The 24,703-nt window shown below is 42.4% G+C and overlaps 1 protein-coding gene across 4 annotated transcripts in view; it reads left to right on the forward strand.

Moving 5' to 3' along the window:
* NRK (Nik related kinase) overlaps positions 1–24,703 on the forward strand; it is a 97,368-nt gene that overhangs the window by 63,237 nt on the left and 9,428 nt on the right. For all 4 annotated transcript variants that reach the window (XM_056491318.1, XM_056491317.1, XM_056491320.1 and 1 more), the window contains exons 16-28: positions 2,424–2,555; positions 4,885–4,952; positions 6,079–6,194; positions 8,553–8,650; positions 9,005–9,132; positions 12,778–12,871; positions 14,931–15,104; positions 15,583–15,712; positions 16,191–16,349; positions 18,012–18,155; positions 19,354–19,488; positions 21,242–21,342; positions 21,918–22,067. In XM_056491318.1, coding sequence (XP_056347293.1) covers positions 2,424–2,555; positions 4,885–4,952; positions 6,079–6,194; positions 8,553–8,650; positions 9,005–9,132; positions 12,778–12,871; positions 14,931–15,104; positions 15,583–15,712; positions 16,191–16,349; positions 18,012–18,155; positions 19,354–19,488; positions 21,242–21,342; positions 21,918–22,067 — 1,629 coding nt within the window. The remainder of the gene's footprint in view (positions 1–2,423; positions 2,556–4,884; positions 4,953–6,078; positions 6,195–8,552; positions 8,651–9,004; positions 9,133–12,777; positions 12,872–14,930; positions 15,105–15,582; positions 15,713–16,190; positions 16,350–18,011; positions 18,156–19,353; positions 19,489–21,241; positions 21,343–21,917; positions 22,068–24,703) is intronic.

A 24,703-nucleotide genomic window follows, 5' to 3' on the forward strand; every position in this document is an offset into this window, starting at 1 on the left:
TCTGCCCAGCATCTCCTGCTGCCTGACTAGTGGAAAAATTTAGCTCACATGTGAAATTAACTCCATTTTTAATTAACTCTTGTCATTTTCCTATAGGATTTGCTAGGTAGATCCTCTCTATTGTGTGGGGTGATGTGACTGAATCAGAACAAGACTAACAATATTACAAGAGCTAGCTATGTGTAAAGCCATGGACACAGAAGTTTAAGAAATTCCTTTTCCTTACCCTGTATCCTAACAACACTAGCACTTAATCTATCTCCTCTATGTAGATTCAGTTCAAATTAGTAACTTGAGCATCCTCCAAAAAGCAGTGCAACCTGTCTTTTTAAAACTTCGTGCTTTTAAATGGTTTTAAACTAACTCTAGTAATGAGTCCTTTGTGCTGTATCACCTTATGTTATAATTTTGTGGCTCAAAGTGTTCTTTTCCTTAGCTCAGTTACATGTTTATGGTTTGAAGACACACAGTAGGTAGCACTTTCTCTGTCAATGCTTTCTGTGCATGAGGAGAGCTACTATTTTTTAGATATTACTTACAAGAAAAACAATTTAAGGTTCAAATCTCACTAGTTTTGAATCATTGTTAAGTTGGGGGGATTAAATTTTTTTCCCTATACAAAACTAAGGAGAATATCAAACACTGATTTTGGGAGTTATCTGGGATGGTTTTGGCTTGCTTGTGGAAGCAGGTGTCTGTTCCTGGCTTTACACAGAACTGGTGTACTGGGCAGAGTCTGGATTCACTCAGTCACTTACATCATGACTCAGCAAGGCTTATTTATCCATGCTTTTAAGCCCAAATAGTTTTCTGGTAATCAGCAGGACTCAAAGGCTGGAATTTAAAAAGAAATATATGTATCTTGATGAAAAAATGGCAAGGAAAAGAAAATCCTCCTATATTCTGATAATAATACACCTGCTACAAAACCTGTTTAATACCCACAGTGGATCACTCAGGTGAAGACTTTGCTGCTCAAATAATCCTGGTTAACTAAAAACTATTATTAGAGACAATCATGTTGGGGAAAAAAGGTATTTTGAAAGGACATAGATTATGAGATGTTACAACTGCTGAAAAAGCTGTTTTCTGTAAACAGAGTCAACAGAACATATTGTCCCAAAAGAGCAGGAAAAGCACCTGAATAACTAAGTGAACTTCTCAGGACTGGTTTTAGCAGTAGATTTTGCCAGACTGGTCTGGGAGGTTGCAATGAGACATCTTTGGCATCTGTATCTAGTTTTTAAATTATTGTTTGTCAATATTTAATTGATGTTGAACATTGTTCCCATGAAATTTAGTCTTGTACAGTTACAGAGAGTTCATAATCCTATTATCTTATTGAGAGCTCTGTGAAGTTCTTGTTACTGTGGCTTACTTTTTAGGATGGAGAAACTGGAGAATTTCATAGACTTATCTGATAAATCAATAAAATACTCATCTGAGTCATTCTTTGGGGAAAGTGTACAGCAAGTGCCTCTGGTCTAAATTGCAGTAACTCAGTTGAGATACAGGAGTTGGAACTCTGACTCAGACAAAAGTTGCAGACTTCATCCTTAGGCCTCCAAGTGTTGGAGGTGCTGATCTTGCCATGTGCAAGATCATGTGAAGAGGCACCTCCCAGAGAGCCCTGGCCCAGCATTGCATGGGAGAACAGATGAGGTGACACAGAGTGGTACAGCTTCAGGCACTTCTCTAATGCTTCTTCTATTTCTGTAAAATGAAACTGGTTCTAGCATAGCAATCCCTGCAGACAGGTCCAGCTCAGACAGAGTTTCTGCATGTTGTCTTGGTCTTGTGTCCAGGAGGATTTCTCGTTTCAGGGAGGCAACACTCTCAGCTGACACATTCAACTCTTGAGTTTCTTCCTCTTTGGAAGACACGGGTGTAGCAGATCATCAGTGTGTAAATTTCTTCTTTTACATACAGAAAGAATCACAGGACCAAATGTTGAATATTTTAGCTTGAGTTTTGCACCGCTTACTTCTTGTTCCCTTCAAGTTAAGATTTTAATGAAGTAACTTGATTCCTTCCTCTTCCCATGCTGTGATTGGGGTTTTTGCTATTCTAGTGCTCTAATTAGACATCTTTAGAGATGTTTTAAACACAGGCAGCTTCAATTGGATCACCTGGACTTGACCACCCATGAGGGTGTAGTCTGAGCATAAATATACATACACAGAATAGATTTGTTTACTATCTTTTTATTGCACCCTTCACCTTGGGATATTTGTGCCTAACATGCTGGAAATGAATAGCTCACTGCACAGTGAACAAGGTGAGTAGGGCTCTATCCAGACAATATTCCTGTTACCCATAGTAAATATTTAATCTCCCAAGCAGAACCATTGATCTCTGTTGAGACTGCAACCTGTTACCTGGGCAGGGAAGTGCAATTCAACATGTGTTTTGCTTGTTTCAAGTGTGAGAATTTCCGGGCTAGTAAGGACGTGTACCACAGCAGCTCCCTGTCAGACATGGTGACAGCTCCGCTCAGCCCCGGGCAGGACGACGTGTTCTGGAGCACGAGCCACAGCAAAGAGCAGCCCCCAAAGGTGGGTCAAACTCGGGGTGTCCAGCACCTTTGGGTGCTGAACTCCACTGCACTGTGGAGTATACACCCCCTGCACCTCATGAAACTCTGCGCATCTCGTTGCTTGTGTTTGAGCTGGGTCACACTCATCTAGAAAAAGGGATGCAAATTTACAGGCAGGTTGGTGGTGTGGGTTTATGTGTATGTCGTGGTTTGACACTAGCCACAAGCCAGGCACCCACAAAAGCCATTGGCTCACCTTCTTCTGGTCTCAGCTGGGCAGAGGAGAGGGGAAAAAAAATAACAAAGGGCTCATGAGTTAAGATGAGGACTGGGAGAAAAGCACTCAAAAGGCAAAACAGGTTCAAATTTAAAGGTATAAAGTAAACATTATTAACAGAGTCAGAGAAGGATAATGAGAAATAAAATAAGCCTTTAAAACACCTTTTTCCCCTCAGCCCCTCCCACCAACAGTGCAGGGAGACAAGGCATGGGGGTTTTGGTCAGTTTGTCACCTGAAATCTTCTGTTTGTTCAGGGAGAGGAGTCGTTCCTCTGCTGTGCTGTGGGGTCCCTCCCACAGGAGACAGTTCTCTGTGAACTTGTCTGCTTGGCTCCACTCTCACGAGCAGCACTTCTGCCAAAACTGCTGCAAAACTGCTGCTCCCACCGGCAAACAGTGTTCCTAGAACTGCTGTGGGTGGGTCAGTTCCCATCAGGTGCAGTGCTCTAAGGACAGGCTGCTCTCGTTCGGAAGCAGGGCTCTCTCTCTCTCGGGTGTCACTGGGTCACAGCTTTCTCTGGCACCCACCCGCTCCAGCCTGAGCGCTTCTCCCACGGGCTGTGGGTGGATTTGTGCATCCCCCGTGCACTCCATGCATCACAGGGGGACAGTTTGTTTCACCACGGCCTGCAGAGGAATCTCGGCTCCGGTTCTTGGAGCACCTCCTGCCCCTCCTTCTGCACTGACCTTGGTGCCGCCGTGTTCTTTTCTCTCATATGTCCTCACCTCCTCCTCTTCTCTGACTGAGGAGAAACTGCTGCCTGTAGGCACCACTGCCAACAAGTTCCACCAATTCAAAGATTCCCCCAGGATCCCTCAGCACTGAGAGGTTGATCTCATTTAGGTTCAGCCTCGGGGAGTCTCCGCCACGTTTTCGCTGCCGGCCGGGCGGCCCCGCTGTCACTGTGTGGGCAGAGGCGGCGGCCGCGGCGCTGGCGCCGCTTAACGCCTCTCCTGGGGCGGGCACCGGCAACGAGGAGCTGCTGGCCCTGGCCCTGCTCTCCCTGGCCCTGCTCTCCCTGGCCCTGCTCTCCCAGCCCTTGTGCCGCAGCGGCGCTGGCTGGGCTGGGCCGGGCTGGGCTGAGCTGAGCTGGCCTGGGCCGGGCTTGGCTAGGCGGGCGGGCCCGGCAGGCGAGGCTCGCTGCAGCCGCCCCGAGGTGCCGCTGCTGCGTTGCCGCGGCTGTGCCGGGATGGGCCCGGCAGCGGCGCCTCGCACCCCTGGGAAAACTGCCCGTGTGCTGCTTTGATTTTCTTCTTAAATGTGTCATCACAGAGGCATTACCAACCTCTCTGGTTGGGCCAGCAGCACGTCCATCTTCAGAGCCACCAGAGATTGGCTCTGTCGGGCATGGTGGAAGCTTCCAGCAACTCATCACAGAATTCACTTCCATGGCCCTCTCACTACCAAAACCAGGCCGTGCCAAATCAACACAATGTATAATACCTGCACACATAAAATATCTGCAGTATCTGTGATTGAAGACACACCTCTTTTGTTAGAGCAGGTATTTGTAGCAGCCTGTTTGGTGAAAAAGTGTAGCTTGTTGTGGAAAAGCTTGTTAGTTTCTGTAATCCAGGTGATGGTGTATTTATCTTAATAATAGAATTTCTAAAACTAGTCCAAGACTATTTGAGCAGGAATTCCCGTGTGTATATTTATTTTATTACTTTGCAGTTGGGGAGTGTGTATGTCTCACTTCCCAGCCTGTGGTAACAACATAAGGTAATCCACTGGCTGGGGAAAGCTGCATTCAGTGACTGCACAATGCCTTTCACTGTCTGCTTCAAATATTGACCAAGAGTGATACTGGCTCTGGGGAAAGATGCAAACCTCTTTCTGTCTGCTTCCTGATAGACTGCACAGGTTTGGAGCAAACTGGAAGCACCTGCTGCTGACTTGCAGCTTCTAGTGCTAATATCTTGGAATACCTCCCCACAGGTCCCACTGAACTATTGTTAATTTCTGTTGGTTAATTTTATTTTTTTACTGATACAGAATAAGCATTAGATTTATTGACTGAATCTAAAATATCAATAGCAACCTTGAAATGTTTTATTAAACCCTTAAGGTTCCTGAAAGGACAACCTCAAAATTTTACAGCAGGGATCAGCCTGGCCATCAGAGATGCCTTTCAAGGTAAGCTCTAAAGTGTTTCAAGCTTATACTAAAAGTAAACTTACACTGTATACTTTATATAAGTACACTGTGCTTATACTGTGTTTTGTGCTCAAACTAATTTTTTAATGCTGCTTTATTGTCAAGCATTTATTGTCAATAAATTAAATGTCAATAGGAAAACTGAAGTATCTGGCAGATGCTCTACCTCAGTGTCAGTGGCATTGGTTTCAAAGGAGAGTCAAGTGTCCAGATGCTTTGACAAGGGGGTCTGGCCTCAACTCCTTGTACAGGCACTTTTAGTTACAGGTTTTTTTGCTTATTTTGCCTGATAGTAGCTTGAACAGGCAGCTTGTAGATGTATTTTGACAGTTTTGGCAGTCTGCCCTTAAGGCTGGTGTACTTTTTTCATATCCCAGGAGAAAAGACCATGGATGTCTAGAGCTCAGCAGTAAAGGGCAGCCCCCACTGGATGTCTAATCAGGGAACAGAATGGGTTGGAGAGACTGGAAAGTGAAGTAGATTTAGCTGAAATAACAGTGATGTGCAGCGTTTCTGATGAGTCAAAGTCAGAAACATTGTCTGAAATAACTTTCAAGTGAAATCAAGCCCTAAATGCTCTCCACTTGGGAATTACAGGAGGCAAAGCAGAAAAGAAACATATAAGTAATTGTCAGTGTTACAAATGAGTGACTTTCTGGGACTGGGTTTCTGATTGAGCCACTGGCTTGGCAACTTATTTTACTGTCCAATGCATTCCTTTCTCCATTGATAAGTGGCTGCTGATGTATCTTCTAGGAAGGTAGTGGAGCAGTTCTCTTAAGTTATAAAGCCATGAGATTCTGGAATCAGGACTGACACAGGTCTGAAGAGTCCAAGGGAGATGTAATACAGAAGGATATTTTGTAATGACTTGGGAGTCTCTGTAATTGCCCAGGATGACTGCCAGAGGATACTGTCCCCTCCATCATCATCTCTCACTCCTGGGTAGCCCTGCTTGGAGCAGCAGTGAAGAAAACCTTTTCATTATCCAGAGTATGATTTCAGACTGTAACAGCAGGGAGCTCAATCTGGTGGCCCAGGAGCTCTGTTCCAGCCTCTGTTCCTGCACACGAGAGTCTCATCTGCTTGTTGTCTTTCTGTTTAGTAACACTCATCAGGCATCTCCTGGGGGACATGCTCTGAAGCTGAGCAGTAGCAGCAGCACTCCTGGCACCAAGCAGTGGGAGATGGGATCTCACCAGAGCAGCTGGTCAACCTCAGGTGATTCCTAAGTCAAAGATCCATCAGTCAAAATGTACTAAACTCCTGTCACATGAAATGGTCTTCTGCAGAGTGTCAAGTTCTGCATTGAAAATGGGATATGTCCTTTTAATGACATCCTCTGGTGAGAAGCTTTTGAAAGCCCTCTGGATTTTATGGTCCCATGTTCCTAAAATCTAAGAACTTCCTCTTTTGAGTCAGAAAAGTGACTATGAATATATTTTCATCTGGAAAATTTGAATTGCCTCACTTAAAAATCTTTTCTGTTGCACTTAGTGACACAATTGAAACTCAGCAGAGCCAACATTCCAGACACACAGATGTAATTTGATACAGATGTTCACCCATTGGCAAATTCTGCTATTTGCCCTGCCCACTGATAAGATGATACAGTTGAGCAGTAGATGTACACTAATATTTCTGCACTCTAATAATGTACTGGCAAAAGTAAGCATAAGTCTCTCTATACAGCACATTATGAAATATTTCTCCAGTATTCTTTCATGTGCAGAAAGATAGAGGAATAGGGAAAAAAAAAAAAAAAAAAAAAAAAGGTCAAAAGAAGTTAAAAGGAAGAGAAAGCTATCTGATTTAGGCAAAGTACAGCTGAGTAAGCTCCTTTGCTGTCACTGGTAGTGATGTAGGAATGCAGCAGCTTGCTTGTGGTTGTGGAGTTTCTTGCACAGCACAGATTCTGGTTCCTGAGGTTCTGGCAGATGGACACATGGAGAAGTGGACAGCTTTTTTCCTCTCTTGCACTCCTGTGGGTATTTCCTGTGGGTCAGCTGCAGGGCAGTTCTTGTGTAGCCCCTCACAAAGCTCTGGTGTGTCACAAGGCCTTGCATCCAGGTTGGCCACTAAAGTTTGCAAACATGGGGAATCACAAGTGCCCAAGTGAAACAGGGTGGATGCAAAAAATGTTCTGAAACCACCCCAGTGAGCTTATGAGATCATTTATTTTTATATTGAGGTTTACATTGTTAATTTAAAAGCCCTTGATAAATGAGAACAAATTGCTTATTTATTACACTTACACAATTTGCTTTTACTAGCTACACAGAATAGGAAGCTTTTCTTCAAGAAAAATCTAAAGCACACTTTAAATTACTTGGGTTTTGTTTCTTTTTGCTCTTATGTCATTTTGTGTTTGAATAACAGAGTTGAAAAACATGCAAGAGCCCAGCTCAACTTTGCAAAGTCCATGTGATGTGTAACTCTTGTGCTATTTTGGCATGGGGAAACAAAAATCTCACCAGCAATAGAAAGAATAGAAAACCTCCCTTGTGGTTTAAACTGTCTCCATGAGTTCTTAAGTGTCATTAAATTACAGCTAGTTCTGACATATGGCATTTCAGATAGAGTTTGTTGCTTTCCCAAACCCACAGGGATAATGAGTTGGAGGGAAGGGCTATAAATACTTAAAAGCTGATAGTTCTGCTCAGTTGCTTAGGTGCTTGTTGACCAGTAAGGAATTCTGAGTTTTGAAAGCTTTGCAAAATGGATGAAGACATGAAACTGTTGTGACAAAACTAAATTAACAAATATGAATCCTAATTTGTGTGAGCTTGCAAGGAGTCCTGTTGGTAACAGTGGGGTAGTCATGGGTGAAACTGCTGAAAAGGCAAGTGTTGAGCTGGGCTGTGTGTCCCAGGGCAGGGCAAGGGCACCGTGGGTTTCCCTCCTTTCCCTTGTGTCAGAAATTGTGTGCAGAGCATCCCTTCAAGGCTCCTTTTGCTTTTCCCAGTGCTTGCAGGCAATGGAGGGCCCACATTTCACAGGTAGATTTGCAGTTTAGCACAACTGTTTGCCCTCAGCCCAGCTGGGTTTAGATAATCAGACTCTTTGGACTGTTCTTGTGTAACAGTTTTATGAAGGCCAGATCTTGGCAGCACTCTGTTTCCTCCCAGAGGTGTGGGGAGGGGCTTGAGCTCCTGAGCTTTCTTGCTGACCCCCATGTCTGCTGTTCAGGAAATAGCTGCATGGCCCTTTGGTGCTGGAATATCTCCAGCAGTTGCTGATGTGATGAAGAGGGTCAGAGGAAGGGATTGGGATGCCCTGATCTTTTCCCATGCTCCCTTTCCTTAGAAGTGTGGCTGATGTGCAGTGGGAGGGTGTTGCCAAGGGTTTGGTTTGCTTGTCTTACTCTTGTAGCATTAAGGTGCACCAGTCTCAATTTATGTACATAATATTGTGGCATCCAGAACCACAGGGAAACAAGTAGTGAGATTTTCCTTTGCAACAGAGAAAAGTTTGCCAGCACACACTGGTATCTGGGTCATAGCTATATGTGCTTGTCTTGCTCTCTCACCGACTGCATGTACACTTAAAAAAGAAACTTTTGTGGTTTTTTATCCCCAGGGAATCCAGGACTGGCCAAGGCAGAGAATGTTTTGTCCCAGAACCATGTGCTGTTGCATCAGAAGCCTGAAAAAGTTTCTCATCCAGGCCAGATTGCAGTAGGTTCTTTTAAATCCACTGAAATTTTTGATTTGTCTGTGCAGACAGTTCTTTTGGTATGGGAGTTTGCTGTCACTGATGAGTCAGCCTTAGGGGTGTGTGGGGTTGGCTCAAGCTCACTACTCTCAGTCCAGGTCTGACTTGTGTCCAGCTCAGGTCCTCAGCAGAGTGTCCAGTTTTGGCTCAAGTCACTTTCCTATGTGAGATATCCACCTGTGATGGACCAACAGAAGCATCAGCATCCTAGTAAAGCTTTTTTTGATGTTGAAGTGACCATAGCTGTATATGCTTGGACAGTAAAATATGGCACATGCTGTTTAAATGGGTTCTTCAACTGAGTTTTCTTTGCTCAGAGTCCAGGCTCCTTTCCCAAGGTGAAGGACAGTGCCAACTCCTTGTTAAAAGCAGCAGACTATTCCTCCTCAAGTGATGAAGTCAGCAGCAGCAGCAGCAGTGATGAAGATGACACAAACCACACAAGGTTGGCTTGATTATTATTATTAATAATAATAATATTTTGTTACACACTTATAAATATCTAAAAAAAGCTGGCATGCATAAATACCTCCCCTCCTTTGAAGTTACTATCACTCACTTGTGTCAGTTGTAATTAAACGAGTTAATTGCATTTTAATGAACTCCTGGGGGTAAATGTTTGCTCCATCAGATGTGCACAGTGTAATAATATGCTGTGATGACTTGCTGTCCTGGGACAATGAGAAAATGTCTTGTTTTAACTGGATATACTGGGTAGTGCTTTTATAGGGATTACTTCACATTGATCTACATTTACATGGAATTTTTGAAAAAAAAACTGAGAGGGAAACAACACTGTAAAAACTCTATGCCTTCATGACAAATACAGGTTACAGTGGAGAAGACAAGGCAAAAATGACCCTTGAGTTCACATAGTCTGTTCACCTTGGAAGAAATAATTGCCACTGAAAAGTTGATTCTTTCACCAGGGCTGTTCATAAAAAGGAGGGATAGTTTTGTAAAATGTGTTGTATTTTTAATACTGACATTCTGCACAACTGCTGTGGTTTCCAGCTGATGCTTGGCTTGTCCCACAGCTGATCCCACCTGAGCTGTGTCTCTCTAGCTTTCCAGTTTATCTTGCTGGTTTTGTGACTGACATCTTGTAGCGTTCTACCTGCCAGGTAAAATGTGTATTCTGCTGAGAGATAATGGAGCAAGAATAGCATGGTACTCCAAGAGAAGGGAGTCAGGGGGTCACTTGTCCACCCCTGCTGTTAGGAACAGCAAGCAGAAACATTTTTTTAGTATTGTTGGATGAAACTTCTGGTTTTCTTTCAAAGAGACTTCAGTTTAATTCAAGTTCTGGGATTTACTCTGAAGTGCATCCCAAGGCCACAGAGCTCTCTGGGATGGGCTCTTGCTCTTCTGACAGAATAACACATGCAGTTTTGTCAGGTGTCAGGCAGAGATCCCCAGATTTGGAGCATTGTTGGCAGGTTATTGTATTGGGCTGGTACCAGTCCTTTCTCCTGTGCTGCTCTGAAGAGGTAGAATTTTTGTGCCTGCATATGCTCCTCATTTGCATTTCTGAAATTCATTTTCAAAGCTGAGATGAGGAGAAAGTGTGTTAAAAATCTTCTATCTTACTTAGTGCACCTGAAATAGTGGACTTTTACTGTATTGCCTTTGTTTTCCTACTGATCCTCTTCCAAATCACCTTATTCTGATCTGTAAAAAGTTTTATTCACTCTAGGTCGTAGAATTCATCCTAGACCTCAGAAAGACTCTACATAAAAATATGGATTTGCCCTGTAGCAATGACTTTGCTGTGTAAGTGTCAGATTGCTGTGATCCTTGCATGCTGTAATGATTTGAAGAAGTGGTATAACTGCCTTTGGACTCTGCTTTTGTTATTTGCATCTCCTCTGTGTCTGAGATCCACCCATCTTCTGGAGAGGTGCAATTAGCAGGATGCTCCCTGTCACATTTACCTTGTTGTGCACACATCCACTGCAAGAGCCCCTGTAAAATCATAGGTATAATCTTGCTATTAACAAAGTCCCTTCACCTTGGCTGAACATCATTTTATATTAAAAGATACTTCAGGAAGTATATCCTGATTGCTGCCAAGTAAATAGCAAAAAGGATAGTAATCTGACTGAAAGGAGCAGCCAGGGCTGGTACTGCATATTCTGGATGAAGTGAAGGGTTTGGGGATATTTTGCTCTTTAAAGCATATACTGTAGGATCTGAATCCCCTTGCACTCTGGAGTGTTTCTTTGGAGCTCTGACTGGAGCACCTTGGGCCAAGTTTTAGTGGGTTACTGAAACCAACCTGTGCTTTCCTGTTCTTTCCTGGTCTGTGGAGCAGCACCTGATGTCCCTCTCCAGCTTTCCTGGAGGTGTTTAGTAGGACTGCACTTGGGACATACGCAAGAGAAGGAGCTTCCTATGTTTTTGGATGAATCCTGGTAACCACCCTGAGAAGGCTCATTTTTGAGCATGCTGGACTAAGGGCTGTGTGTTTCCCCAGTAAAGCAAATTCTGGTCTTGTTTTTATTTACAGTGAATGAGCCAGAATTCTTCCTCACACACTCCAGTTTTTTGTTTTAGCAGAGTGTCAGTGTATATGATCCAGTGTCTTACCTCCTTATTTAACACATCTATTCCATTGATGTTAATTTGTCCTACCTTATGGAGAGTGCTTTCTCCTCCAGTGCCTGCAGTATATCCCTAAAACACTGACTATTCTGGGACTCATTTGTATAGTTCAGTTTCCTCTCTTTGCTCTTTAATTGCTGTTTCCTACCAGCATTTGGACGAGGTGGATGCAGGTGTGTGCTTGGCTAGAAATTACTTTCTCCCTCTCCTAAGTTGGAGGTTGACATTATTTAAGATCAGCTGCTGTTTGCATTCCTGATAAGAACAGGTACTGGCATTCACCATTGATCCTAATCCACATCTTGTCATTCCTTCCAAGTTTAGTATGCAAATATTGAGCAATTCACATAGAATGGGGAGACAATCCAAAACCAAAAACTAAACAAACAAAAGTACCACAAAAACTTCTACTCCTACACACCCATCTTAAATCAGTAGGTCTCTCACCAAACCTTCTTTGTTATCGTATGGGGCATCATTTAAAATGAAAAAAAAATGTATTACAGTCTGCTGTCAGTTGGCATGTAACACTGTAGAGCCCTTCACCCTGGCTGAATCCAGTCAGTTTTATAATTACTGGAAAGGAGGCAAAAATGTAATAGGCTTAAATGGATTGCAGTAAAAAAGATATGAGTATAAATAAGTAAATGGGATAAATAAATCATTTGAGGTGGAAGTGTGCAGAAATGGGGCCAAGACATGTTTGAAGTAGTTCCACTTGGGTGAAAAAGTTTAAAATGCAAAGTTACCTCAGGCAGTGCAGGAAGCAGTGATGTACTGGGAATTCACAACAGACACTTGCCTTGTTCTCACTCTTGTTTTTGGTATCAGCTTTTGATTGTTGTTGAGGACAGGATGCTGTGCTAGGAGCTCTCTTGGCCCCAGCCAGTCCAGCAGCTCCTACTTTCTTCTGTCTCTCTGTGCACTGGGCAATTCTGTGTTGCCTTTTAAGGTGAGGATGTCCATGTTTCAGGGACTGATTCACAGGATGAAATTCCAGTGTAGCCCATCCCCGTAGGCACTTGCAGAGAGGTCTCTGACAGCAGCACATGGCAGAGCAGCTGCTGCTCTCTCTGGAGTGCAGGGTGGCTCATAATTATACTCTACAGGGGAATGTGGAGTGATGGGAGACAGAAGTTTTGAAGTAGGCACTTCTCAAATGAGAGCTTGAGGGACTTGCCTGAGCTATGCAGTGTCTGAAAGATGATGGATGAAATGCAGGGAGGTGAAGAGATGTTCTCTGTCGAGGTGGGGAGAGCTTCCTGCTGTGTGTGAGTGGTCCTCAGGCACAAGTCCATTCAGTCAGATCCACAGACTAATCAGCTTGCTTTTGTACAAGAACCTTTGAGTGTAACTATTGAATGTTAATTATGTTCACTTTTGAACATGGTTATGTGTAGTTTTTTTCTTTTTTTTTTTTTTTTTTTTTTTTTTTCTTTTTTTTCCCCTGAAGTAGTTCTATTCATTAATTGGAGTTTGTTACCAGGCAACTGCTAAGCGGCAGAATTGCAGATCTCTCAAGGACAAGGGTACCAGATGGAATTGAGCTGAAACCCCAAAGCACCGTGGCAGAACAGAAGGTAATGTGGCCATTTGTAAGGGGTGGTACCATGAGGGGGAGGCAGGTCCTTAACATGCATGATAAACACCATATCCATTACTGCCTGGGAGCATGCTCACACTGGATTCTGCTCTGCCACTGCAAATTACAGCTGTAAACCTTGGAAAAGAGAGTGTAGTTTCAGGTTTTGTGCTTCCTGTAGAAATGCATACATTTAGGTACAAAATTACAGTTCTTTATTTGTCCTTCTTATTGACCTGTAGTAGTTTCTGATGTCAAGGTATTTTGGGAAGGCACTGGGCTAAAAGCACTGTTGATTATTATTAGTGTGCATTGTTGCTATTTTTAAGAATCTTGACTTCTTTATATTCAAGTTTAAAGTGAACTACCTCCTACTGTTTAAAATATTACCAGAACAGGGGAAAACCACTTCATCACTCCCTACTGGCCTAGCAAAAATTCTTATCTTCTCATATGTCATGTTGTGGTTCCTTCAAGCTGTAGTTTCTAGTAGAGGCTTCCAGTCATGTGGATTTTCCCCTGTGATAAATATTAGCACAGAAAAGATGAAGAGAGACAAAGCAGAACAATGTTCTTTGTGGTTGAAAACAAGAAAAAAATTACTGTAATAAGACTTGTACTTGATGTCAGGGCCCTTTTCAGATATTACTGAGTGTATTCTTGCTTCACAGATAGGGAAAATAAATCACTGTGAAACTGGTGTTTTCTCCTGAGCTGTGGCTGGGTAGAAAGAAAAGGGAGTTTTCTTTACCTCTGTTGTCTCTAAACTTCAGACCAGAGTGGCGACTCTTCTGCCTGGGGAGGGAGTTCCACTTGGCCTTCATCCCACTATCCTTGAGTAGATGAGACTCTGCTTTGGAGAAAGAGCTATAAATGGGGCATAAACCAATATTTCTCCTATGGCAAAACCAGCCCAGAGTTTCCCCTTTCCCTTGATATCCAGGTATTGGAAATAGGCTGCTTGAGGGAAGGGAGAGTGTTGGAGTCTTTGAGGCCCACTCTGAGGATGAGGGAGGATGATGAAGAGTTGAGGTTATGTGTTTTGGTGGGTTTGAAGAAAAGAGTGTGGGAGGAAAAACAGGCAGATGGCTGACACTTTTCATATATTTCTCTGCTGCCTTCTAGCCTTCTCCCATCTTCCCATGGAGCCTCCTATCCCTTCCTCAAACCCTTTTTCACCCAGCAGCCACTTCCACCATGAGTCTTCACATCATCTCCAATATCTCTTTCCTTGTCCCATCAGCATGACCTGCTTTGAAGTGGTTAGGGTGTACCAAACTGCCTGAGTGATTCAAATGGGGATTTGGTTTGCCTTAGTTTGGTTGACTGTGACTGAAAACTGAACTAAAAAGCCCCACACTGGTTTGATTCCTCGATCTCAAATACTGACTTGAATATTTTGGGTTCAGTTTTTCCATCTAAATGAAAACATAAAATGTATTCCAAGAAACCAACCTCTGACTCCATAGATAGTGCTGTCAGGGAAAGAGGTTGTGTGGTACCTCACAAAGTTCACAAGTATTTCCATGGGATGCTGTAAGGAGGTCTGCAGAACCAAATGTTACTGTACTGGAAATGCTGGTGCTGGGTCCTATTAAATGTCCTCTTTCTGGAGTAAGGTTTCCTAATTCAGTAAATGGAAAGTAGCAATGAAATGAATGGTGAAGGGCTTCAAACTAAATGCAGGTCCAGAACCAAGAAGTGTCTTCTTCTGTCTGCAGTATGCAGAAGTCAGGTCTGAAACTTGTTAGCAAATCATTTGACTTGACAGCCTCTCTGAAGCTGAAGTTCTTTTTCAGTGATTGAGGTAATACAGATGGAAGAATATTTGTGGAGCACTTCAGGAGTAAACCCTGGATTTGTCATCTTGGATGTTTGCCATACACTTTGGTATTTAATTTCTGGTTTTTACCTTGCTGTAGGGTTTGTCTTTAAATGACGCATCAGGGAGTGCACTCCTCCCCATGCGCTCATTATTTATCATCCTAATTAACTGGAGTTGCAGAGTGCATTGGAAATAATCTAAATGTGGTGTTTAACTGTGTGTTCTCATGCAGGATCAGATTTTAGGGAAACAAATTCCAAACACCCAAGAAGGCCTTTGGAGCATAAACAACCAGAACTATCTCCTGCCTGATCTCCTCCAGCAAAGCCAAATTACAGAGTCCTCTGTGAACCCGCCACAAGTGCCACTGACTTGCCAGGAACCTCAGAACAAACCTCTGACTAAGGTAAGAGATAAATTACAGATTGACTAGATTGAACACCAGCCTTTTTAAGTTCCTCTATCCTATCACTTTTTACAATGAGTTTTTTTCACTACATCCCTTCTTTAGTTTAGAAGTTTTATCTGGGGGAAAGATAGGAAATCTTGAGCTGCCTACCAGATTTCATTGTTCCACTTATTTTCCTTCTTTTCTCCTTCTCTGCTTTCTTTCTTGACCTTTTGCATAAGCTCTCACACCCTCTGCTTCTTGCCATGGCAGCATTCTGGTGTGCCTCTGCTCATTGTCCCTGGCTTTCTCCCACCCATGCATCATATGAGGGAAGGAGCACAGGGGCCAGGGCAGCCCCAGAGGGCTCTGGCACTGCTGTGAGCATGGGCCTGTGGGGAGAGGTGTCACTAGAGGCAGGTAACAGCTCTGTCAGGGCACTACAGAGTGTGTGCCCCAGCACTGCCTGCTGAGCAGCTCTTGTTTCTCATTGCAGAGCCCATGTGCTGAAAGCCCACCTGCCAAGAGCAGCACATCCTCCACAACATCCTTCACATCATTCATAGATCCAAGACTTCTGCCAATCACCCCTCCCACCAGTCCAGTAGGACCTTCCTGTAGTTCTCGTGAGTATGCTTTGCTTTTGCATTAAAGTGTTCTTCCTGGGTTTTTCTTTTTTATTTTAATTTCTTTTTTTTCTCTCTTTTTTGGTTTGGTTTTATTTTGGTTTTGTTTTGGTTTTTTGTTTTTTTTTTTGTTTGTTTTTGGCTGATGTGGAGAGGGCTTATTTCTTGGAAATGAAAACTCTGAGTAAAATATCCTGAAACTGGAACTTCACATTACTGTGAATTTTCATTGTGCTGCTTCTGCCCTTCTTGTAGATGTGGTTTGCTGTACTCTGCTGCTGTGTTACCACCATGCTTTCTCAGAAATGCTTGAGGAATTTTCCAGATTTTTTTTTTTTTTTTCTTGCTTTACAAAGCTCTCAGGGTGTTTTCTCACCCCTCTGAGTTTTCTTTCATTCTACCATGAACAAGGTGGTTCAAATACAAGCTGTAGCCAAACACTCACATTTTCCACAATTGTGTGTGTCTTTCATTCCAGCATCCAGTGCCAAACCTGAGCCTGTGAGGAGGGAAAATGCAAGGAAGGGCTCCGTTGTCAATGTCAATCCAACCAATATCCGCCCACAAAGTGACAGCCCGGAAATCCGTAAATACAAGAAGAAATTCAACTCTGAGGTCCTGTGTGCTGCTCTGTGGGGTAAGTTGGGAGTCCTTGGGCAGGTGTGTGGAGGGAAGGCACAGCAGGAGAGGCTGGCAGTGTCTGCTAGGCAGATTTCACAGTTGTATTGCTGCTGTCCTGGCAGAGAGTGCTGGAGTGGATCCCTAAGCTGATACCTGTGTCACTTACATGGCCCTGCCTTCCCAGGGATGAGATGGCAAGCACGTGAATTACAGCTGCAAAGGACTTTGTGTGTCAGAATGAGAAAATGTTTTGATCAAGCACCAAGTTGAAACCATGCTCATTGGTAGAGTCCAAAGTTGCAAATGTTTCAGCAGCTTTTGTGGCTCGTGAGACTCATCTGTGCTGCACATGGGTACAGTTGGTCACAGAGACTGACCCAGTGGAAATAATCTAAACACAAAGCCTTTTGCTCTCGTGTGTTAGGCACTCCAAGGATCCAGAGCAGGTCAGGTCTTTCCAAAAGCTTGTCTTGCTTAGTTCCTGCTTTCACTGCTTATTCTGAACACCACTGAACCATTGTTTAAATTTACATGCTTTTTACAGGGTCAGCTTCACATGGTGTGAAACCAAGATATAGCAGTCAGACCACTCTCAACAGCTGTAGACTTCATCCCAGTTGCATGTTAGCTGAATTCTTAAGTTATTTTAGCCATCTTTCTGCTTCATAAGATCAGATGTATTCTGTGGGACTTACCCAGCTTCTTACTCCTCACTTTTTGAGCCTGGAATGGCAAGTGAATGAAGTAGATGGAACATGTAGATTCCAAAGCAAATGCAGATTTCCAGTTTATAGCTTTACAGATTTTACATAATGTGGGTCTGTAGGAATCCAGAATTTTAAATTAAGTACAGAGCTGTGTGGCAAGGTGTGTAATTAAATGTGCATTGAGGCTGAAGAGCACCAGGTACTTGTCAGAGCATTGCCAGTGGAGAAGGATGCTCATTACAGCAGGATACCTTATGTTGTGTCTTTAGAATCTGCTGATTAGAAACATAGGTGCCATTCCAGCCAAACACAATTTCTGACATTCTCTGATGTCAGCAACCCAATGGAGCCTTCTCTTCCTTAACAGCAGTTGGATTTCAGATGGATTCACTCCTTAATTTGGCATTTGAAGGCATTTTCCAAACCAGAGACTGCCCTCAAACAAACCCTGCACCTCTTTGTAACACAGTACTTCTTCCCACAGGTTTGATGCCCCCATGATTTGAATGTTGTGTTTAGAAAAACACTGTTGGGGGGCAAGTTTTTGGTTGTTTTTCTCTTTTTTCATTAATTGGTAGAGACCCTTGGAACACTTAATTGGTCTCCTGTGTCACTACTGTAATGGTGCTGAGCTGGGACTTCAGCACTGGTCACAGGTACTTTCTAAGGTCACCTAAGAAGTTCAGATTCACAGAATATTTTCCGTTTTTTTAAAATCAACATTAACTTCAGCAAAACTACTCATCCTTCAAGTTCCATAGGTATACAGGTGTCCTGCTGAGTAAAAATTCTAATAGTGAGATTTTTTTTTTTTTTTTTTTTTTTTCTGGGAAGTCATCCACAGAGCAACAAAGAAATTATCAGGTACCATTAAGTGAGATGAAGTAAAAATTGGTTCTTAAAACAATGAACCCTCGGTGACCTCTGAATCATTAGGTGATTTATGCAGTATTTTTTTCATTTATTGACAGGAGTAAATTTATTGGTGGGAACAGAGAATGGATTGTGGCTGCTGGACAGAAGTGGGCAAGGAAGAGTTTATACACTGATTACAAGGAGACGGTTCCAGCAAATGGATGTTCTGGAAGGACTCAATGTCCTAATTACTATATCAGGTTGGTTCAATGACTAAAAGTATCTGACCCACGTTGGGGTTAGAAGCAATTAAAAAGAGGAATTAGGTTATAAACTAGGTTGAGGAATTTCCTCTTTCAGAAAATCACAGGACAGTTATTCTTGTTAACAGGAAAGCTCTCCTGAATTTTTAACATTTACACTCCCATTCCAGAGTGGCTTTGGGAGAATTCATTGCCTGGTTAATATGTAAAATGGTTTGTGGGAAGTACAGAGTGTTTCATATCCAAAAATGGACTGATTCTCTGCAGGCTATAGTGTGTCACTTTTCTTGTTTCTGTGATGGGTGAGCATCTATCTAAGTGCAGTTCTATTAATGTATCATGATACAACCTCATCCTGTGCTCAACAAGAGGTATGAATAGTAACAGAGAGTGATCTGTATTGTGAAAGCATCATTAACATTGAGTGCAGGTCTTCAACCTCTGCTGGGAAACAGTTTGGATTCTGGTCTTATTCCCCATGGCTGAGAGTGGCCTCAAAGGATGCACAATACATACCAAGGTCAGGTGTGGGTCCAACAAGGAATAATAGCTCATCTCCAGTCCAGACTCATGATGGTGGGCAATGGCAACAGCTGCTTGTCCCATACTGCCAAATCCAGTTGTTGCTGGGACATGACAAAGTCCTTCTCTTCAGAGTAATCTGTGTAAAGAGTGTTGTTGACCATAAATGCTTATGAACTAATACAACAAAAAGAGTGATTGAGATGAAAGATGACAAAATAATTCTCACCTGGGAAGGCATCCAAAAGAAAAATAGCTACTTTTAATGAAAATTGACAGTTAATTATGAATGAGTATGAATGAGTAGCTTATCCAAAGTGGCCATTGTAGGACATGCCTGTGTTCCAGGACAAACGGTTAGTGTGATGGTTTCTGATAATACCTGTATCTGTAGAAACCTGTTCTTTCACCCAAGGGAAGGATTTTAGTCAGGTGTGAAAATCTAGCATGAAGTTTGAGTCACAAGGTAAGTGCACATGTGCCCAGTGCCATAGAATTGCTCCTGTGCCAGTTCCCCATGTCCCCCTCACCCCAGGCACTCCTTTCGTGCCCTTGCTATGTTCTCTCACCCTGGCAAGGCACAAGGACCCGCTGTACTCAAGGTCACAAAACTCTGGCTTTTTGCAAGTGAGGCAGAGTTCAGGGAGTTAAAGTCTCTTTTTGCCAATCCCAGGGAAGAAGAATAAGTTGAGGGTGTATTACTTGTCCTGGTTGAGAAATAAAATTTTGCGCAATGATCCGGAGGTGGAGAAGCGGCAAGGCTGGGTGTCCGTGGGCGACCTGGAAGGCTGTGTGCACTACAAAGTCGGTAAGGATTTCCTGCTTTTTCCTTGGAGAAATGCTTAATCATCCTCCTTTTGTATCTTGTGACAGCAGCATTCTTCAGCTTTGTTTCAGGATTGTGTTGGGTGAATACCTCATGAGTTCTTTCAAGACTGGCTGTTTTACATGGCAGATGCCTTGCTCCCTGTCATTGCAGGCAGCATCTCTTCTTGCAGCAATTACCAGGTGATGTTATGGCTGTTCCCTGTAATGGCTGGAAGAGGAGAGTGCCAGCCATGGTCTGTGCTCAGTCAGTTGTTCAGTTTTTCTGTAGTTAAGGTTTTAATTCAACTGATGTTTTCCACCTCCTCCCTTCCCTCTTGGCCCTAGGTGACTGCTAAGACTTTGGACCTAGTTCAAGTCCTAGTGAATCATATTTGTAGGATGTTCTTAGGTAGATCAGCTCATCCCTTGCTCTCTCAGGAAAGACCCAGATATCCCTTTGTTTAAACACCCTGGAAATGACCATCTGCCTTTTCTTTGGCTCTTAGGCAGCTCATTCTTGAAGGTGAATGTGAGGATTGTGATAATTTCTGTCATTTAATTTTGGGGGTGGATGTAAGGCACAAGTTTTCTTTGGTGAAAGATGGATGTGTGAAAGTGGCACTTTCTTTGAAGCCAAACAAAGCCATGATGCGGAGGAGTGCAGGAAATGTGAGGTGGCTGCTTGTTATTAGTACCTTGCTTGACATTTTGCCTTTTGGCTTTAAAAGTGGCAGGGGTTAAACTCAAGAAAAAATGTGAAACAGATGTGTGCTGTTACTTCAGCTGTGATTACAGCTAAGCACCCACATATTCCACTTCAGTTGCTCATCTTTGGGTTTGATGCATAACAAGAAAAAAAGCCAAACCAATGACAAAATACTTATCCTAAAATTAGGCAAATATTATTCAGGGCTTCTGTTTACATGTGACAAGCCACTTCTGCATTTTTGACAGCACAGCTGCTGCTGTTATTCTCTAGGTGAATCTTCTTGTATCTTGACCTTTGGTTGTACAGCTGTTTTTCCAGGTAGAAAAGGATGTACTGTTCTGCCTTGTGGTGGAGTTTGCTGCATTTTCTTGTTCTCTGCCTATGTGAGATAGCATCCTGTTTCCAAAAGCTTGTCTCTGGTGGAGTGAAAACACAATGCACAAAGAAATCTTAATTTTCAATGCACGATTCTTCATTTATTCTCAATGGGCCCAGCATGACCTTAATTGTCTTGGAGAAATTGCTCATCTCTTAAATGCTTACTCATCTCAGAAAGATGGGAGTCCTTCACCCACACAGCACCTGGGGATTTAACCCACAGATGAGCAGTGAAATGAAAATTCATTCTGCCAAGTCTGACAGAATTGTTCAGCCAACAATCACCAGTCCTCCAACAGTAGCATATTCATAACCAGTAGTGGTGGGGTATGTTCATACTTTAAAAATCAAGTAGGTTTGTTTAGCTGTAGGGTTAAGACTCTTTTTTCTGAGTAGTGAGATTTTTTTTTTTCATTGCTATATGAAAAAGAATATATAAATATTGGTAGCAGTCATTTGGCTTTACTGAAAATAAACTAATTGTAGGTTTCCAGGCCAGGTACTGTCACTGGTAATATTAAACATTGATGTCCAGAGTGCATTAGTCTCCTTTGCTGGATAATGTCTCCCTCTACAAGTAATCCATTGAAATTATTTCATGTGATGAGACAATCTTTGATTTTAGTAACAGCCTGGTACCTAAGGAATTGTTCTTCTTGTATTACAGTAAAATATGAGAGAATCAAATTCCTTGTAATCGCTTTGAAAAACTCAGTGGAGGTTTATGCTTGGGCTCCAAAGCCTTATCACAAATTCATGGCTTTTAAGGTAAGTGAAACATCACTTTGGTTCAGATGTGTCACTGTCTCTCACTGTTTCTCACTGTTTTTCATCTACTCTCTGCTTTTACTTTTGTTGTTTTGTATAACATTTATTCAGCTGAAGATAAACTGAGTATTCTTTAAAAGAAAATGTAGCACATTTGATGTAGTTGGGAGATGGCAAGGATGAAACTGTCACAGTTGTGAGTGTTAGATGTGAATAACTAGTTTCTCTCTGCCCCAGCCAAACACAACAGGCCCTGTGCCAAAATGTGCATTTGAATTGGCAAAGCTGATGTTGATTTCCCTCAAAAGGGGAGGAAATTAAACACAATGGTAGTCAGCCTACTTGTTTCCTAGTCCATTTCTAGAATCTTGATTTCTTTTTCAAACCACAAATGAATTATCCAACTGTCCTTGCAACTCAGTGGATGATGGATACTTAGCTCCTTAAATGTAACCTACTATTTAACAAAAATAGCTATCTGACTTTTGAATTTTGAGAATTCTTAGGATCTTAAATGTAGTTCTGCAAACCAACAATTTTACTGTGTTACAATACTGCATTTTTCTTTTTCCCAGTCCTTTACCTCACTTCATCATAAACCACTGTCAGTTGACCTGACTGTTGAAAATGGGCAAAGACTAAAGGTCATATATGGCTCAGTTGTGGGATTTCATGCCATTGATGTGGACTCTGGATCTGTGTATGACTTGTACCTTCCAACACACGTAAGAGAATCCAAAAATCTACATTAATGCCTTTGTTCTTTGAGCTGTGTATTGATGATGATCAGGTTAAGAGTTGTGCTATTTTTCAAAAGAATGATCAGTGACAGCTAATACAAAACCACTTTTCACATAGTTTTATAACACTGAAGTCCTGTTTACATGCTTTTACTGCATTTAGAATATAAATTTTAGTGGTTTAATGTCAGAGAGCCTATTGTATATACGGTACTATTTTTAGTTGATTTATCCTGGAAATTTAGAACTTAAACAGTCAAAGACACAATAATATCTACATGAATTTATATGACTTTTACAATCTGCCACTGTGCAGACAGCAGAAACTAACTTCAGACTAAATAAATTTGCTGATCTTGCCATTCAGTTGTCCATGAAACCACTCTAAATTCAGAAGAATTTTTGCATTTTCCTTGGGACTTTCTCATTAGATTGTCAGTAAGTTAGCATGAAGGTGTTGATTTCAGGGGTATGTGTACATCCAGCATTGTGTCTCTGTTTGAGGTGATGGTGATCATTAAATTCCTGCTTAAGCTCAGATAACAGCAAATTGCCTTGCAGAAGTGAATGGCTGGCATGGGGCTGTCCAGTGCTGTGGTGTTAATATTTTTGGATTTTTGTTTGTTCGCTTATTTTTTAGCTATTCTAGATAGTTCTTTTCAAAGCTGTGTGTCCCAAAAGCCAGACAATCTTGGGGGCTTAGGTTCAGCAAACTGGCAAGTTCCAGACTGGCTCCAGATGGGAGGCTCCTGGCAGAGAAACTTCTGTGCACCCTTGAACCCTCCCTGAAGTCAACAGTGCTCCACAGGGGCTGGGGGTGACATGGCCTCCTTGCATTCCCAGACCATGTGTCCCAAAGTTATGCTTGGGAGGTCTGAAGAAATCTCATCCCAGATCTGCATGTTGTAGCCTGTGCAGTGAATCCATTTATTTTTTAACTTTTCTCCACTCTCAGCCCCTTGTTTTCAACCCAAATGAAAACCCACTCCTCCTGTGCAAGCCACTTGATCACTCTGCTGCCCCTGCAAGCCACAGCCTCCATGTTCTGTCTGACCTGTGTTCCTGATGGACACGGTGTGCAAGATTGGCTGTTCGATTTATAGACTTCTCTTAACTGAAAAATGACTTTTCTATCTGTTCTAACTTGAATCACCTGCTAAAGTCTTGTACTGTTTATTTCTGTGTCGGTTTTTTTTAAAGGTACTTAGTATTTGTCTTGTTAGAAGGTTTATTTAATCTGACAGTAGCTTTGTTAACTGTGCAGCTAGGATGAATTCACGTCAGTTTGTAAATTGAAGCATAGTACCCACATGCCTTTCTGGAAGTGGGTTGCTGAGCAAGGTGAACAGTGACTTGTCAAAAGGATCATTAGCATAATTGCCCAAGAGAAGAAAGGCAAAGAACAGAAGTGAACTTTCTTAGAGGCTTTACTCTTTCAACAGGCTGCAAATACAATTAGGTACCTGATGAGAGAGATTTCCCAGGTGACTGCCCTGAATATGTGGGGCACCTGAGACTGACTGTGTTTGTGTGAGCTCTTCAGCCACAAGTTAGCACAGACTAAAAATACATTTTCTCTTCAGAGTCTTAGACCTGAAATAAATCAGCTGCAACAGCAGCTCTATCTTTTTTGATATTCTATTATTTGAAAAGAGCTAGAACTGGTTAATTATCTCAAGGAGCTTTGTGGTGGCAATAGCCCAGACTGTAACAGGCTGACTTGAGATACTCTTGCTTTCTGGTAGCCTCTTTTCCTGGTTCCCCACCTCTTTCTTCATCTCTTACCTGCTCCGGTCGCTCATGCGAGTACCAAGGCAACGCATTAAAATTGCTCTGCGGCTCTGGATCCCCGTTCTAGTGTTACGGATAGTTGTTGCGGAGGCACGGAGTCAAGTGGGTGGCCTGAGTGTATTCAGTTTGGCAAGTACAGCTTCAGTGCTTCTTTTACTGTTCATTAATGTCTGTGCTTGAGGAGGAAAAGACCTGTGTGTGGCTGGCTTGTGAGAGTGATGTAAAGCTCCAGTCATAAGCTTCCTATAAAAATATTAATTATGGTGGTTTAATTTACTATTTAACATCCTGTTTTGAGTAGTGCTTTAAACAAGGAAATGTTTTGTTACTGTTTTTTTAAGGCTGTCCTCTTTTTCTTTCAAAAATGCTTTCATAAAACCCCACCTTCATGGTTTATACTTCACCTTTGTTTTCTTTTTTCTTTTCTTGTGATATGTTGGCTTCTAGGAGAGATTTGTGTGAGTGAAATGCACTGTTCCTGTGGCATGCAGAGGTGTGCCCAACAGCAGTCAAACGGGCAGCTATTTGTAGTGAAGGATGTGGGAAGGGAAGGACAATGAAAAGGTCCAGGGAACCTTTTACAGCAAGATAAATATTGATTAAACTTGTGAGTAGGGATAAGGAAATATCATGGAAAGTGAAAGCACTGATCTCCTGCAATATGGAAGTTTCTGTCCTTCCTCTGTCTTCTGCAAAAGTTGTGAATTCAAGTTTATTTCACCTTTCTCCTATTTATATAATGCAAGTATTTTGTGAGTGACTAAGTAAATATTATTGTGTCTCAATGGCTCCATGGCTTCTTGAAACCAATGAACTGGTAAATTTAAAGT

This window comes from Oenanthe melanoleuca, chromosome 4A (genome assembly GCF_029582105.1).
Source record: "Oenanthe melanoleuca isolate GR-GAL-2019-014 chromosome 4A, OMel1.0, whole genome shotgun sequence".
NCBI lineage: Eukaryota > Metazoa > Chordata > Aves > Passeriformes > Muscicapidae > Oenanthe > Oenanthe melanoleuca.